The 18,266-nt window shown below is 33.5% G+C and overlaps 1 protein-coding gene across 2 annotated transcripts in view; it reads left to right on the forward strand.

Annotated features, from left to right (window-relative positions):
- LOC139482087 (low-density lipoprotein receptor-related protein 6-like) overlaps positions 1 to 17,896 on the forward strand; it is an 86,335-nt gene extending 68,439 nt beyond the window's left edge. Inside the window, exons 4-16 of one of the 2 annotated variants that reach the window (XM_071265742.1) lie at positions 652 to 789; positions 2,037 to 2,237; positions 3,698 to 3,893; positions 5,325 to 5,575; positions 6,675 to 6,815; positions 7,376 to 7,668; positions 8,087 to 8,313; positions 9,483 to 9,667; positions 10,228 to 10,431; positions 11,257 to 11,397; positions 12,612 to 12,826; positions 13,351 to 13,550; positions 15,012 to 17,896. In XM_071265742.1, the coding sequence (XP_071121843.1) occupies positions 652 to 789; positions 2,037 to 2,237; positions 3,698 to 3,893; positions 5,325 to 5,575; positions 6,675 to 6,815; positions 7,376 to 7,668; positions 8,087 to 8,313; positions 9,483 to 9,667; positions 10,228 to 10,431; positions 11,257 to 11,397; positions 12,612 to 12,826; positions 13,351 to 13,550; positions 15,012 to 16,551 (3,932 nt within the window). In that variant the 3' untranslated portion in view covers positions 16,552 to 17,896. Of the gene's footprint in view, positions 1 to 651; positions 790 to 851; positions 965 to 2,036; positions 2,238 to 3,697; positions 3,894 to 5,324; positions 5,576 to 6,674; positions 6,816 to 7,375; positions 7,669 to 8,086; positions 8,314 to 9,482; positions 9,668 to 10,227; positions 10,432 to 11,256; positions 11,398 to 12,611; positions 12,827 to 13,350; positions 13,551 to 15,011 lie in introns of those variants that run through there. The other variant, XM_071265743.1, reaches the window with a different exon arrangement.
- Positions 17,897 to 18,266: the final 370 nt, after the last annotated feature.

Raw genomic sequence — 18,266 nt, forward strand, 5'->3', positions numbered from 1 at the left:
TGATAATAAGAAGATGTTATATGATTGCAAATGGGACATCAACCAGAGACAACTATATGTATAAGAAATTAACAACTCTGGGTCACTGTATGCCCTTCAACAATGAGCAAAGCCCATACCACATACCGGTACTCAGCTATAAAAGGCTTATATTTAATGTACAATGTAACTTACAGCTTGACAGCGATGGATTAAACTTTACTATTAAGTTCAATTAATACAACACCACCCTATGGTGTAGCAAGATAGCTTGGAGAGCGAGGGTGGGGTTAATTGTTTGATCCCCATGCCAGAGCAACCCTTAAACATTAAAATTGGTATAGATTGCTTATCTGTCAAACAGCATATAGAACATGCATGACATGTAGGTGTAAGAACAAAGCCTTCTGCAGGCGTATAAGTAGGGGAACATATATTTCTGTCTGGGGATATTTAACAAATAAAATGAGCTTAAGCATGTTAAAATATAGTTCAGTACAAATCAGAGTGTCTCATAACACTCATCTGGAATAGTTTGTAATATTTGCTGCTGGCAGCCATATTTAAATCAGTCAAATGATATTTTGCTTATATATATCAGATCTGTGAAAAAAAATTAGTTTTCTTATTTTATTTTTGCATTGTAGTAATTTTGCATGATTTATTTTACAGATACCAATGAGAATGCCTGTGATAAACATAATGGTGGATGTTCACATTTGTGTCTAATGTCACCAGCTCATCCTTTCTACACATGCGCCTGTCCCACGGGAATTAAACTTAAATTGGACAACAAAACATGTAATGAAGGTAGGTGTCCACACTGCTCAAATTTTCTTCACATGTGCCTGTCGCAAGGGAATCAAACTTAAATTGGACAATAAAACATGTAATGGAGGTAGGTATCCACACCACTCATCTTTTTACACATGTGCCTGTCCCACAGGAATCAAACTTAAATTAGACAACAAAACATGTAATGAAGGTAGGTGTCCACACCACTCATCTTTTCTACACATGTGCCTGTTCCACAGGCATATGCCCACAGGACTCAAACTTAAATTGGACAATAAAACATGTAATGAAGTTAGGTTTCCACACCACTCATCTTTTCTACACATGTGCCTGTCCTACAGGAATCAAACTTAAATTGGACAACAAAACATATAATGAAGTTAGGTTTCTACACCACTCATCTTTTCTACACATGTGTCTGTCCCACAGGACTCAAACTTAAATTGGACAACAAAACAGGTAATGAAGGAAAGTATCTTCACAGGGATCAAACTTAAATTGAATTAAAAAAATGTTTTGGTGCAAAAATTATTAACACTTTCTTTTTTGGGGCAAAACTTGACTGCTATTGTACATGTACATACAAAGGTCTTACTGAAAAATAAATGGTGGATGGCACTTTTATATCCTTACCCTTACTGTTGATTTGATATATTGACTTTGGGGAAACCTATCATCATGATCATTAAGCAATATTCCCAATAATAAATACACTGAAAAAATCATTAATTCATAGTATTTATTTACAGAGGATTCATGTAAAACAAATGAACGATAATTTGACTTTATAAAAGAGTAATTCAGATTAGATCATCCAAAGTGTCACATTGTACTAGAAATATATATGAAATACTATACGTAAATATAAGAAGATGTGGTTATGAGTGCCAATGAGACAACTCTCAATCCAAGTCACAATTTGTAAAAGAAAACCATAATAGGTCAAAGTACAGCCTTGATCACAGAGCCTTGCTCACTCCCAAGAGCAAGCCATAAAGGAGCCGAAAAAAGACTACTGTTACTAAGTGTAAAACCATTTGAACAGGAAACCCAACAGTCTAATCTATATAAAAAAAACAAGAAACAAGAAACACTTGTGAACCACATCAACAAACGACAACCACTGAACAACAGGTTCCTGACTTCAGACAGCTGCAAACAAATGCAGCAAGTTTAAATGTTTAAACAGGTGCCAACCTTCACCCTTACCTGAAATGATAATTTACCTGTATGTAAATTTTTTTTTTTTTTTATATTTGCAGGATATGAGCAGCTATTACTGCTAGCCAGAAGAACAGATTTAAGGAGGATATCACTAGACACACCTGACTACACAGATGTGGTATTAGAACTCACCAATGTACAGCATGCAATAGCTATTGATTTCGACCCAGTTGATAACCAAGTATATTGGACCGATGATGAGGTCCATGCTATTTGGAGGGCGAATATTGATGGAACAGGTAAAGCTGGAGGTTTAAATATAAAAAAGAAGATGTAGTATGATTGTCAATGAGACAACTCTTCACACCCGACCAAATGACTCAGAAATTTACAACTATGGGTCACTGTATATCTTTCAACAATGAGCAAAACCCAAACAGCATAATCCACTTTAAAAGGCCCCGAAATGACAAACTTAAAATAATAATTCAAACGTGAAAACTATTGGTCTTATTTTGTACAAAAGCCTATTTTCATTTTAATCTTGGCTTTAAGATTAGAAGGAGTTATTTCCATTTTTGGCAAATTGTTTTGAAGGTTTAATATAACAGTATGAAGATGTGGTATGATTGCCTTTGAGACAACTCCCCACAAAAGACAATATGACATAAAACCTAATCCACATTTCATGTGCAAGATTTTTGAAAAATCTTTAATATTTGTGAAAATATTTTTCCAACCGTTACTCATTGTACCTTAGCAAATTTTAATATTTGATTTAATTGTTTTTAACTTTTGCGTAAAGATTAGTCTAAACTTGATAAATTTGTGTTGATTTTCCAGTATTTAAATTATTTTATAGAATACCATATGAAAAGAAAGACAACTCATGCCAAATCATGAAATTAGAAATAGTACAAATAAACAATAGCACATCTTCATTTGCCTTTAACTTTTGAAAATGAATTGCTTAATAATAACTGCCTTGGTTATAAAAGCTTGTTGGTATTGCAGTCAGTCATTCCATTCAATCATTCTTGGCTTGTTATTACAATTCTTCTTATAATGTTCTTTTGAGTACCAGAAACAAGTGATCAGTTTACACACTACTAAATTATTTTTTTTTTAAATTTTGATGAAATTTTTTTAATGTGTATATGAAATTAAATTTGTTTTTTATGCCCCTGCCGTATCAGAGGGGACATTCAGGTTTTTCACTTCTCCGTCTCGTCTGTCCGTACTTGCATCCTTAAATTGGTTTACATTCTCTCACTTTAAAGTTTACCTCAAACAAATTTTATTAAACTTTTCAAATGTCCTTGAACTTTACTTGGCCAAACAAAGTTTTGCAAAAACTTACTAGTCCGAAATTTTACTAGTCTGGGGCATCGGACTAGTGGTTAACCGTGCAGACTGTTAATTTGGGTGATGTAACTTTTTAAAGTTCTCTATCTAAAGTTTTAGTAATGTCTCTGTTGCCCTTCTTAAGTAATGTTACACTGTAAATTCAGAAATTATTGCATGTTTTCATTAGTGTGAGTTTGTCATTTTAGTCTAAAATGCCATTTTAATTTTTGCGATATTGAGGAAAATCCTGTTATATTGTTTTACAAAATTTCAAGATGCAAGTTTAAATTATTGCGATTATAACCCTGTCGCAATTTTCTGTGAGGTATAGTTAACATGTAGATAGGAAATGGTGCAGGGGGAGTAATCTGGATTTCTAATTTCTAAAATTCTAAAATTTTAATGTTTTCAGGTCAGGAGAAGGTCATTGACAGTCATTTAATGCATCCTGACGGTATTGCAGTAGATTGGATTGGTCGTAACTTGTACTGGACAGACACAGGCACAGACAGAATAGAAGTCTCAAGACTGAATGGAACCTCTCGTAGAGTTTTGATAGCTGAAGATTTAGAAGAACCAAGAGCAATAACTCTTGATCCAATCTCAGGGTATGTTAAATTAGCAAATATGAAATATGTATATAATAACTGGATATAAAGCAATCATAAACACAACACCATCATGATAATGATGGATCAGTATTTACCTCTATTGAGGTGAGCTGGAGACCACAGAGGAGGTGTATCTCAGGTCGATGTTATTGAAGTGTTCTTAAGATTGTTGGTCTATATTAACTGACAGATTATCACGTTTACTGTACTTTACCATAAAGATAAAGGATTTATTCTTGCTTTTGGATTAAATTTAAAAAATTGATATTTGCACTTTATACATCACTTAAAGCGTAATTTGATAATGCTACTTGACCAAGATAACTTCACCTTTTCACTCAAAACTGATCAAGTCAGATGTAAAATCAACAAAGTACACCAGTCTATTGTTCATTTTGCTTTATTATTGGAGATGCAGGTTATAAATTACCAAATGTGCTTATTTTTCTATAGTTTTCATACTATTTTTACATTTTCTTGATCTGTGTGAAAAAAATATATCTCATATCGAGAACAAAATTCTGTCTCTGCAAGTATTTGGTCCAAATTCATTTATGATGTCAATTTTTCCGAGTTCCTATTGTGTGATGTCATGTAAAAAGCTACAATGCCTTTAAAGAACACAACTTGCTGTAAATCTCTGAAAAGGAAGGATAAAATTTGTTCAGATATTGACTAAAAATCATTAGAGAAACAGGTTCAACTACTACATACATACATTTCTCCACTGTCAACTGTTATAAATTGAAAAAAACTTGGCAACTCTCAGGTTTTAAATTTTATAATTAAACTTCTTAAGGTGGTACCCAACACTTTCACTAAAATTAATTTGGCTCGTTTAATTTTCTTTATTTACTTTGACTCTTTGATAAAATTATAAAAATTTCAAAACATTTGAACCAACCAATTTATCAGAAAAATTACACTGGTTATAGAGCAGTTTGACAAACACTAATTTTGATCATTAAGAAGCTTAAGATTCCCTTGAAAAACACAAGGTTATTAAAACGTTTAACTGATTTTACAGAGTTATCTCCCTGTGTGTTAGTGTTAGGTACCACCTTAAGTGGAGAAATATATTAAAGCATTTGATGCAGTTTTTGAATCTATATTTAAATGCTACTGTAGATTCATTTATTTTTCATGGATACCAATATTTTCGTGGATTCAGAAAAACTTTCATTTTTGTGGATTTGCCAAATTCTGCATACAACTTTATAGAAAATGTTTTCCATATTGAACATTTAAATTTGTGTTTACCTGTATCCACGAAATACATGAAAATTGTTATCCAATGAATATTCATGAATCCACAATATTCAATGAAATTTGTGAACATACATTTCCATTTTATTTCATTTGCTACAAGATTGGCTTTCCAGCCTTTTGAATTTATCTTAGAGTTAAGTATATTTTGTTCTATTACAGATACATGTACTGGACGGATTGGGGAAAGAAACCAAAAATAGAACGAGCTAACATGGATGGTTCTGGTCGGTTGGCTCTGGTGAATGTATCATTAGGTTGGCCGAATGGGATTGCAGTGGATCATGCTGAGATGAAGATATACTGGGGGGACGCTAGTCTTGATAAAATAGAAGTGGCCAATTATGATGGGACGGGGAGACGTGTACTAGTCAATCAAAATCTACCTCATTTGTTTGGATTTAGTTTGTTAGGTAAGTTCATGAGAAACCATAATAAAAATAATTGCCAACATCAACATTAATATAAAAAAGAAGATGTGGTATGATTGCCAATGAGACAACTATCCACAAAAGACTAAAATGACACAGAAATTAACAATTATAGGTCACTGTACGGCCTTCAACAATGAACAAAGCCCATACTGCATAGTCAGCTATTAAAGGCCCCGATAAGACAATGTAAAACAATTCAAACGAGAAAACTAACGACCTTATTTATGTACAAAAAAATGAACGGAAATCAAATATGTAGCACATGAACAAACGACAACCACTGAATTACAGGCTTCTGACTTGGGACAGGCACATACATAAATAATGTGGTGGGGTTAAACATGTTAGCAGGATCCCCCCCCCCCCCCCTAACCTGGGACAGTGGTTTAACAGTACAACATAAGAAAGAACTATCAAAATCAGTTGAAAAAGGCTTTACTCATCAGAAGGACAAAAATACAAGTGGCCTGGTACTTATACATCCTATACAAAAAGACACAATGAACAGATCTGAGCTCACAGTTATTAAACATGTTAAAGTTCAGACTGTTGATAAAGAGTTATATTAACACCTATAACTTTATCAAGCCTTCATTTAATTTATAAAAACTTGGAACAGTTACCTCTTTGTGACCAAAAGACTAATATTCAGTGCCATTCTGTATTAAAAATTTGATTTCTTCTTTACATAATTTGCTTTTAATAATGAGATATAATTTTTACAAAACTTGGACATCAGTTTCTTTGTCATCAAAATATAGCATCTTATGAAAATGTTAATAGTTGTCCAGTATTTTACTTATAATTGGACATTTTGCTGTCAATTTCACACTTTTTCACTGAAAGTAGCAATCACAAAAAGGACAAATTATTCTGCAGAAACCTTTACAAATTTTAAATTCAGCTTTCTAAAAACATGAAAAAGTGTATTACATGTAAATATTACAAAGCATAACAATGTCCTACCTTTGACTAAGTAGACTCTTAAGAGAATGTGGTACATAAGAAATATAATCACACACATATTTTTCTTGTCTGCTTTTGTGATATTTTATTAATAAAAGATTTAACATTTCAGGTGATTACATTTATTGGACCGATTGGCAGAGACGGTCAATAGAACGTGTTAATAAACGGTCAGGTATTGACAGGAAGACCATTGTTGACCAGCTGCCAGATTTAATGGGACTTAAGGCTGTCAACTTAGTCAAAATAGAAGGTAACATCTTTTTTGGGATAGGATATACTTTTGATTTAGAAGCTATTATTGCTATTGTTGAAGCAGGCACAAAAATGTGAAATAAATAATTGCCATTTCAGAAAAGGCGTCATACAAATAATGCTATAAAAATTTGAAATGCAAGATTTGAAAAATGTTTGATAATGTTATCTTGTCACAGTTTTACAATCTCCCAAGTTTATACTGACCATAGGAAGCCGATATAAACAACTTTGGATCACTAGTCAATAGAAGGTAACTAGAAGCAGTCTTCACAATGAACTTAAAAATCTACAGGCCCTGATCTCAAAGTTTGGATTTTTTTGTTAGATTCTGTTGGCCTGCAGAGACAATTTTTACAGGCCCAAGAGCAATTTTACAAGCCTGAGCATGAAGACTGCAAGAAGGCCTTCAACAATGAACAAAACACATGCTGTGTAGTAATTTATTTAAGGCACAAACATGACAAAATCTGAAACAGTTAAAAAAATATTGTGTGATCTTTTGTATTTATTGCAATATTATGTTTCAATAATATATTTTAACAATTTTAATTCTAGGCACCAACCCATGTGCTCACAACAATGGAGAATGCAGCCATCTTTGTTTAATGACCCCAAATAAATCAGTATGTGCTTGTCCAATGGGGCTAGAGCTCAGTGGTAACAGTAAGACGTGTATAATACCCGAGGCCTTCCTAATATTCAGCGGTCAGCAGAACATCAAGAGACTGTCGCTTGAATCCAATCACCGAATCAGACCGATCCCGATCAGAGGGATCAAGGAAGCTCCTATTGCCATTGATTATGATATTAATGACAATAGGATCTATTGGACAGACGCAACAGAGAGGGTATGAAAATTATTTTTCTTTAATGTGTGTTTTAAAATAATGGCTTTTTTGTTATAATTTTTGGCTGTTACAAGTATGAATGAATGTTTTGTTATGATTTTTGGCTGTTACAACTATGAATGTATGTGGGAATCAAAAGTCATTTTGTTTTACCCTGCCAACATTAAAATTGAAAAAGTCAAACGTTCATGCAATTTTTTCTGATTTCTTTTATGACATGACATTATCATGATTATTATGTATTTAACTGTGGAGTGAAAAAAATACATTTTATCTTAAAAAAGCTGTCAGAAAAAGTAATTATGTATTTAATTGTCAGATGAAATAGTATACTTACCATTATATAGTGAAATATTTAGGTATTTTCCTGTCAAATGAAATAAATATGTCTTTTAAATATGTATTTTGTCAATTGTAGACAATTAGCAGAGCTTTTATGAATGGTAGTGCAGTAGAAAAGGTGATTCAGTATGGACTGGAGTATCCAGAAGGTATGGTTGTAGATTGGGTGGCTAAAAATATCTATTGGGTAGATACTGGATCTAAGCGGATCGAAGTGGCCAGGACTGATGGTACATCTCGGAGAGTTATTGTATGGAAAGATCTACATCAGCCAAGAGCTTTAGCCATTGATCCAGCTAATGGGTATGTCGATTTTGTGTTTGGTTGACTGAAATGATGTGGGGTACTAATTTTAGTTGGTATTCAGAAACTACTATTTTTTTTCTATCCGCTTGTGTTCACATTTGTCATGAAAATTGTTGCACATGGAAATAAATGCAAGTCTCTTTTGGGCATGTTGGGTTTACAGAATAGAAAATAATTGGTTAACAAATATAGAAAAAGGCCTTAAGAAATTAAAGAACACCATGGGTATATTTGATTTCATAAGTGAAAAAAGAAACCACAACTCCATTGCAAAAGAAAAAAAGACAGACAGACAGACAGACAGACAGACAGACAGACAGACAGACAGCAGGATACAAAACACAACAAATATAAAAGAAGGACGAAAGATACCAAAGGGACAGTCAAACTCATAAATCTAAAACAAACTGACAACGCCATGGCTAAAAATGAAAAAGACAAACAAACAACAGCACACACGACACAACATAGAAAACTAAAGAATAAACAACACGAACCCCACCAAATTTCTAACTAAAGATTGAGCAACACGAACCCCAACAATAACCATAAAGGTCAGCCACTTAGGGATGACATCAAAAGTTCAATGTAGGATAAAAAACTTAATTCACATAGTTTTTTCACTGACCCCACCCCCCTTCTAACTTAATTTGGGAAAAATTGATTTACCAATAGGGATATATGTATAAATGGATTTTAGATATACAAAACTTGCAGAATTTTAACCCCCACCCCCAAACTATTTGATTTAAGTTTTTTAACCTACATCATTCTTTTGATGTCGGTCCCTTATGCAAAGACTGATTACAAATGACAGCCATACTGTTGATTCATTTGTTTTTGTTGATTGATGGAAATTAACATTTGGTGGGTATTTGATTTCTTGGTTTTGTAAATGGCTTCAGACAAGCCTATAAAAAATGTGTATTTCATTGACTGTCTTAATTCATGTTTCACTATTTTCCCCGAAATCCATAAAATTAGAATCCAAGGAATTATTATGAAGGATTTTAAAATATTTTAACCAGACTCAGTAGAGATGCAATTTTCCAGCCAGAATTATTCTGAAAAATGCATGAAAACTTTCTACTTTCATTTTAACAGGCAATTTTCCAGCAAGAATTATTCTGAAAATGCATGAAAACTTTGTACTTTCATTTTAACAGGCACATATACTGGACGGACTGGTCTGAACCAGCCAGGCTTGAGAGAGCAGCATTAGATGGAACAGGCAGACAGGTTGTTGTTGAGGATATAGGCAAAGTTCATGCTATAACTATAGATTTCACAGAGAAAAAGATCTTCTGGGCAAGCATTGACAAAGCCATGATTGAATCAGCCAACATTAACGGTATGCTTAAAAATTATGAGAAGAGATAAATAATTGTGTGCTGTTACAATGAAATCAAATACAGTTACAGAATAGAATAGAGGACCCTTTTGGGAAATAATTTTAAAAAATTTCAATCCAATAAAAAAAAGCTTTTTTGGGCTAGTTTTGAAGGCCAATTACACATAATTTAATTGGAACAGGGAAATAGATCACAACAGAAAAGTTTAATAAAAAGAAAACAATTATCACAAGAATTTAATTTTATAAAAAGAAAACAATAAACACAAGAATTTAATTTTATAAAAAGAAAACAATTATCACAAGAATTTAATTTTATAAAAAGAAAACAATTATCACAAGAATTTAATTTTATAAAAAGAAAACAATTATCACAAGAATTTAATTTGGAAGGGTTTCATGTATATCCTACACAATGGTCTTTAGCTGCCAATTATGATTGAGTCTGAACGTGTAACCTTAAAACAGGTTAATTTTAGACCCCACTTACCATGAAAACTAATAACATGAGGAAAGATCTTCACAGAAATATTCCAGACATTTTTCTTGTCTCTTTTTAGGTACTAACAGAACTCAGATTATTACAAACCAGGTACCCAAACCAATGGGTTTAACACTGTACAATGACTTCATATTCTGGGCTGACTGGGAACAGCAGACGGTAGAGAAAGCAAACAAGACCAATGGAAATAACCGTACCACACTCAGAGATCACATGGGGGTTGTCATGGATATATTGGTCTATCATTCTTCAAGACAAGCAGGTATGGTAAACATTAGTTGAGAAAGCTGCAATACTGTTGTTTATGTTCAAGTGTGTGATTATTTTATTGTTATTGAGAAATAGGTTTCTTGTGATCAATCATAATTATAGTGTTTATTTTTATCACCACTTACCAAGCATGGCTAATGCAAATTCTGAAATTATTGCCATCTTTTTTTCACAGGGTTATACGGTGACCTATAGTTGTTAATGTCTGTGTCATTTTAGTCTCTTGTGGACAGTTGTCTTATTGGCAATCATACCACATTTTTTTTATATATAATTGCAATAACTTAAACTCATATTTTGATAATCTTTATTTGAATTAAACATGATTTTTCTCAATATTGCAAAAATTAAAATCATATTTCAGTCAAAAATGCCAAATCCCAATAATAAATGCACACAATTATTTCTAAATTTACAGGAAATTGCTATTGTTAGTAGATATTAGAAGATGAGATATGAGTGCCAATGAGACAACTCTCCATCCAAGTCACAATTTGAAAAAGATTACAATTATAGGTCAAAGTATAGCCTTCAACACAGAGTCTTGTTTCACACACAGTACAGCAAGCTATAAAAGGCCCCAAAAATGACTAGTGTAAAACCATTCAAACAGGAAAACCAACAGTCTAATCTATATAACAAACAAGAAATGAGAAACACTTATGAACCACATCAATGTTTTAAGAAGAACACATTTAAATTCTTGTTGTATCCTTACCCCATTTGCACACTTATCACAGCAATTTATTATAGATATTTGATCAGAATTTAGTTACTTGTTGCAGTAATAACTGTTTTTAAACACTTTCTTTTATAGGAACCAACAGTTGCCATGACAAAAATGGAGGATGTTCCCACTTGTGTTTGGCACATCCTATAGAAGATGGTAAAAATCTGAGTCATCACTGTGCTTGTCCTACTCATTATAAATTGAATGCTGATAATAAAACATGCTCAGGTAGGTACATTATAAAGATGACGATTATGGATGGCTGCTTAACGTCCAACAGCAAATTAGAATGCATATTCATGACGAGAACATATTAATGTGGTATGTGTTGTACCAGACCAAAACTGTTGAGCCGGATATTAATGTGCTAGTTCACAAGGTAACAGTCAGAAGGAAGACAAGTTGCCTTACCTGGACATATTATTCTGTCTCCTAGATGACCAGTCTTTGCTCTTGCTCATTAATGCTGCATGCTTAGCATGATACCAATTTTAAAGTGAGGGCCCTCATGGGGTTTTTGATTATGTGATTACTTGGCCGTTTTTTTAATGATTATTTGATTATTAAGCCAAATATTTCATGATTATTTGATTACCTAGGACTGTATTTTTAGTTTATGATTATTTGATTACTAAAGATAAGCAAATATTTAATGATTATGTGATTATATTGGCAAAAAAATGGTGATTATGTGATTACTAGGACCCCCCCATGAGGGGCCTCTATAGTCTTTGATTTGACCCTGCTACTGTTTGAACCCTACAACCTCCCCCACTTCAGACAAACACGCTACTATGAGACCACTGAGGCATAAATAAGAAAATACAAAAATCTTAATCATCAGTTTTCTTGTCGATTATTGAAAACAAAGTGTTGACTGAAGAATGTGTTTGAATTTGCTGTTTCTGAATCTAATGCGTTCTTGATAATATTTTCAAAAGTGTAAATCAAAATATGTGATTTGTTAAAAATGTCCTAAACAGTTGAAATTTGACATTATTTTCATTTTGAGGTATGAAAAATAAAATTACTGTAAATTCAGAAATTAATGCCAGGTTTTTATAATTGCGAAAAATGCGACAGAGTTGTAAACGCAATAATTTAAACTGGCATTGTGAAATATTTTATATGAATTAAACAGGATTTTTCTCAAAATCGTAAAAATTAAAATCGCATTAAAGTCTAAAATGACAAAATTGCAATAATAAATGCTTGCAATAATTTCTGAATTTACAGTACCCATAGTACTTTAGATTCTGAAACAACCAATTGGTAATAATCATTTGCCACCCCTGCAGATACTCGAAATTTATGGTGAATTTCGCAAGGAATTTCATAAATCTGAAGAATTACTCACTATATACCTGCAACCTAATACAGATTTTGAATGCATTAAGATTTCAACATAATAGCATTTATTTCACCATTTATTTCTATTTCAGCTCCAAAGACTTTTCTTCTGTTTAGCCAGAAAAATGTGATTAGTCGTTTAGTGATTGATAACGATGATGTTGACCCACAGACACCAGAAGTAGTGTTACCTATTCCTCATTTGAAAAATGTGAAAGGACTAGCCTACGATCCAGTTGATCATTATATATACTGGATAGAAGGGAAACAAAACAATATAAAAAGGTCAACCGATAATGGTACCAATGTAAGTATATATAGATATTCATTAATACAACTTTCCTCAGCAGACCAAAAAAAAAAGAGAAACGAGAGATACTTACCAACCGCATCATGATCAACGAACGGCAACAACTGAATATCAGCTATAAAAGGACCAGAAATGTGAAATAGTACAATTCAACAAAGACACAAATAGAACTTATGTAATAATTTTAACTTTTTAAGAGGTAGAGGGTTTGATCCCTAGCTGATTCGCAAACCAAGGACTTGAAATTTGTCATTTGCAGCTTCTATGCTAAAAATTGCTTTCTGCATTTAATAGTACAGCTTATAGTCAGAACAAAGTTTGACACTATACTCATGAGAACCTTGTGAACAAACAAGATAAATATTTGGCTCAGCCTTGAGCTCTGAGTCTTGTACAAAGCAGTATTCATATTTCACATTGACATATCCTGATGTTCAAATGATATCTTGTTGTTAAAAACAAGTTCATATAATCATCATTATTCAAAGCTATTTTTAAACATTGTATATTTTATTTTCCAGGTACAAGTGATAGTCCGTAATGATAATGAGGCTTACAAGCCGTACGACATGGCCATCGATCCATACTCTAGAGTCATTTACTGGACTGATGCCAAGAGAAATGTAATAAACATCACTAGACTAGATGGTACCTCTCTGGGTGTGGTCATCGAAGGAGACAAGGAAAAACCAAGATCTATTGTGCTTAATCCACTCAAAGGGTAACTTACATCAATATTTCCAAGAAGAGAGTCTTTGGGGAGGGCGATCTTGTACATAAGATAAATTGATTGCATTTTAGGATTTTTTATACACAGTTGGCTATATGAGATTGGTCCGATATAAATTGACCTTATGCAAATAATTACATTAGATGTATGTTTCATTACAATACGTTATTCTGATTGGCTAACTGCACATCATGTGTTATTCCTTAAGCAGTTGTATCACTCAATAAAACTTCTCATTCATGATGACACGAGGTCCCACAATAAAGTGCACAGGTAAAGAAAATAAAAACTTAATATAAGGCGTGTTTTCATGATCCTATAGGTAAAAATGTAATTATAAGTATTGAATGCTTTTTTTTGTAACTTTATAGGGTTGTAAAAGCGTTGACCGTGCGCACATTTTAAGTATGAAGCGCTTCTGCGCTTCATATAAAATGTACTTCGGTCAACGCTTTTACACCCCAATAAATTTACAAAAAAGAGCATTCAATTCCTAAATGAATTTCAATACATCTGTGAACATTTTTCGCTTTAAAAAAACTCTCTATGCCAAAACTGTAACTGTTTGAAAACTAAGCTCACATAAAAACAATACAAAATATCATATTACATTTTGTATTTGAATGTTCCAAAATCAAAGTATGATACATGTACATGTATTCATGCATTTGCATAAGGTCGATTTCTACTGACCCATCTCATAACATGGCAGCCAGCTGTTTTTATTAACAGAGGAAACCACAGTACCTGTAGAAAATCACTGACCTTCAGCAAGAAAACAATTTAGATAGAATTTAAATGCACTTTGCCGCCAGTTGGGTTGGAAGTTTTTTTTACCACTGTTGATAGATAGTCCAATGATCGCTGAAGTTGAACTTCTCAGACCACTTGCAAATGAGAACCTATAGAACTTAAAACAACAATCCTGAAAACCGAAAAAATTTCAAATTTTTTTAATTTTTATTTATATTTTATTTCTTTTTTCCCAAATTGTCATTTACAGTAAGATCTCCAGCAATAATAAAAGTCTTCTGATTAACATACCTGACAATGAATAGATTAGATGATGAATTAAATTGAATTGAACTTTAATTTTTCTTGAGCATTTGAGCAATCAATTTTTCACGACTTTCTTGATTAGAAAAATAATGCAAAAATAAATTGTCACACTACATCAACCAAATTTTAAAATTGCGAAAATTGGCTTGTATATGGACTAAATGGGAAAAAATATGTTGATTTACAGAATGCATTGGAAAAACAAAATATGTGGATTATACATCAAGAAAATCACTCAAAAACTTACATAAAAAGTAGGACATTGAAGGTCAACTTTGTAAAACATGATAAAAAATTTCTGGTATCAAAAAGCAGAATGAAAAAAACTTTCTGTTTGAAGTTGAGACACATACACTCTATATCAGTCAATGTTATTTTATTTATATTTTTCAGGCACATGTATTGGGTGAACATGGTACAGCCTCCAACAATTGATAGAGCGGCCATGGATGGTACAGAAAGAATGACATTGTTCTCCAAAGCTTTAGGAAAACCTGGACCACTGGCAGTGGATGTTCAGAATTCAAGATTATATTGGGCAGATGGAAATCTCAATCGAATTGAATGCTCTGACCTTTCGGGTGGTAACAGGATAGTTTTAGTTGATGGTCAGATAGCAAGTCCCAAAGGAATGGCCGTTCTAGGCAAATATTTATACTGGATTGACAGGGATCATATGCTAATGTCCAGGGCGGACAAATTAAACGGAAAGGACCGTACTTACATACAGGGTCGCTTGAAGGGACTTAGTGACCTTCATGTTGCATTGAACGTGTTGCCAAAACATATGGAACATCCGTGTGCACATAACAATGGAGGTTGTTCGCATATCTGTGTTGCTAAAGGAGACGGCAGTTCGCGTTGTGCTTGTCCGACTAATTTAGACCTTAAAGACGACTTGAAAATGTGTGCGGATCCTCCTACCTGTTCTCCTGATCAGTTTGCTTGTCTGAGTGGAGACATACATTGTATTCCACGTACTTGGCGCTGTGATAAATCTGAGGAATGCCAAGATGCATCTGACGAATCAAATTGTCCCATTTGTCATGCTGATCAGTTTCGTTGTAACGATAATCATTGTATCGATCAGAGTTCGGTGTGTGACGGGACTCCGCAGTGTCATGATCATAGTGATGAGGAGCATTGTTGTTTGGAGGGGGATACAATGTGTCCTCATACTACCCCTCCCCATTCATGTAAAGGGCCCAACTGCCCAGGAACTAAAGATCCATCAAATCCATCCACAGCTCATTATACTATTATCATAGTCATTGGCCTTATTGTTCTTGTGTTAATTCTTGGAATCATTTTCGCTTGCAAGAGGAAGTCGCAGCCACCGGGAGTGATAATTTATGAAACTGATATGAGTGTGGTTAAACCGTTAACCGCTCAGACGACTTTAAATTCATTATCATCGCATGGGAAATCTCATGAAACAGGATTGTCGCTTGGTTCTGTCGGGACTACTGGCATTTACGATAGAAATCATGTGACCGGTGCTTCCTCTAGTAGTTCTACAGTGACACAATATCCGCACGAGACATTGAATCCCCCTCCTAGTCCGGTTACAACAGATAGATCTGTTTGTAATGGGGAATTCTATGGATATTCATCTAACAGCCCATCTACTGTCAGGTCGTATCGACCTTATAAGCTCCGCCCAGTGCCACCCCCACACACAACGCCGTGTAGTACGGACGTTTGTGAGGAAAGTGAACCGTATCCGTATAATGTGCGGACTAAAAAACATAAATCGAAACGTTCTATAATGGAATTGTTTTCAGACTATGACCCTTATCCTCCGTGTCCTACCCCACGGAGCCATTACTTCTCAGATGATATGATCAGTTGTCCACCATCACCATCGACAGAAAGAAGTTTTTCAAATCCATATCCCCCGCCCCCATCGCCAGTGGCTAATTCTGATTGCTAGGGTTTGTTAGTATGTGTGTAGAGTGTGGGTATGTGTAGGTGTTTAAGGCTGGGTGTGTGTGTGTGTTTGTGCCTGTATGGTCATGGATGAAAGTGTTTAAAACAATGTCAGCATTATCTAGATATATTGTTAGAACTTGTACTTGGCTTTATTTTTATGTTGTTTGATATAGATATATATATATACTGTGGATTCATTATAATTGGTTGGATACCAATTTTCGTGGATTTTGTGGCCAAGGATGAACCACGAAATTAAAAGTTCAAGGAATGACAAATTTTCCAAAGGCTTGGGCCTAAATTAATATATTGTTTGTTTCCCCAATCCCGACCCAGCCAAGCCAGGTGTGGGTAGGTAGGTAGGGAAATAATTTTATTTTTCCAAAGAGATTGAACATTATCGGACGATCCAGCAAGCCTGAAAATCCAAAGTGAATAAAATTATACTTAACTTAGTTATGACAATAAAATTTATGAGTAGCACCATTTTTGCAGGGTCGGTTGGGATTGGGGAAACAAACAATATTTTATTTTAGGCCTTGTATGTAGACAACGGCAAAAGCACGAAATCAATTATCCACGAACATATTTCCTTCAATCCACAAAAATTGTTACCAATGAAAATAACTGAATCCACATTATCAGAGTACTGTGGATTCATTATTATTCGTTGGATACCAATTTTCGTGGATTTCGTGGGTACTGGGTAACCACGAATTTAAATATTCAACGAATTGCAAATTTTCTAAAGGAATATATGCGTACTTTGTCAAAACCACGAAATTAAATATCCACGAATATGCAAGTTTTCCTCAAACCACGAAAATTGGTACCCACGAAAATAAATGAATCCACAGTATTACATTTACAAATTGTATTCTAACAATTGATAGAGAATTGAATTACCAGTGATTACGGTATACAAACAAAATTATTTGATAAATCTGATGTTGTATTAGGAATGTGAACAAAAAATAATTTACGATATAAATACATTTTTGACATTTGAATCAAACATGAGAAGGAAATTGGTTTTATGAAGTTTTCCTGCATAACTGACAAAGTGCTCAAATTTAAGTTGTTAGGTGAGGTATAGGGGCAGGTTCTCTTTATAAAAAAACTCTCTCTTCCTGTTGTGTCACTGTTAGGTTTATCAGATGTAATGGTATTATTTTTAGGCCAACTTAAAAAGATTTTTAGATTCTCTACCCAGCACTCAATTGAAATGGACCCTGTTTTGATAATATCTTTCTTTTATTCATCAAAGTGGCTGAAGTTCATTACTATAAAAGAAATAAGTATTCAAATTTACACTTTTGCATCAGTTTACATTTTTTTTTTTGGTGGGGGGGGGAAATTTAATAAGTACACAACATAGAATTATGTTCTTTTTTTTTTATCTAATGGAGATAACCAGAGAAAATTTTGAGATTACATAAATTCTTGTCTGTTAATGTAGTCAGAAATCCACTTGCGTGATTCAATTATTGTTAAGTAATTAACATATATTTGTGTAAATTGAAAAAAAGTTAAATTTGGATTGTCAACTATTTTATCTACACATCTGACTTGATGCTGCAAAAAAAAGGAAAAATTTTGCGTATCCAAATTTCAAATGAATTTTAGAACTATTTGAACGAGAATCTAGGAAATATTTTTTATGGCCTTAAGATCTTAATGCTATATATTGTGACATCATATGTGATTCATTGCAGC

Source organism: Mytilus edulis, chromosome 7 (genome assembly GCF_963676685.1).
Source record: "Mytilus edulis chromosome 7, xbMytEdul2.2, whole genome shotgun sequence".
Taxonomy (NCBI): domain Eukaryota; kingdom Metazoa; phylum Mollusca; class Bivalvia; order Mytilida; family Mytilidae; genus Mytilus; species Mytilus edulis.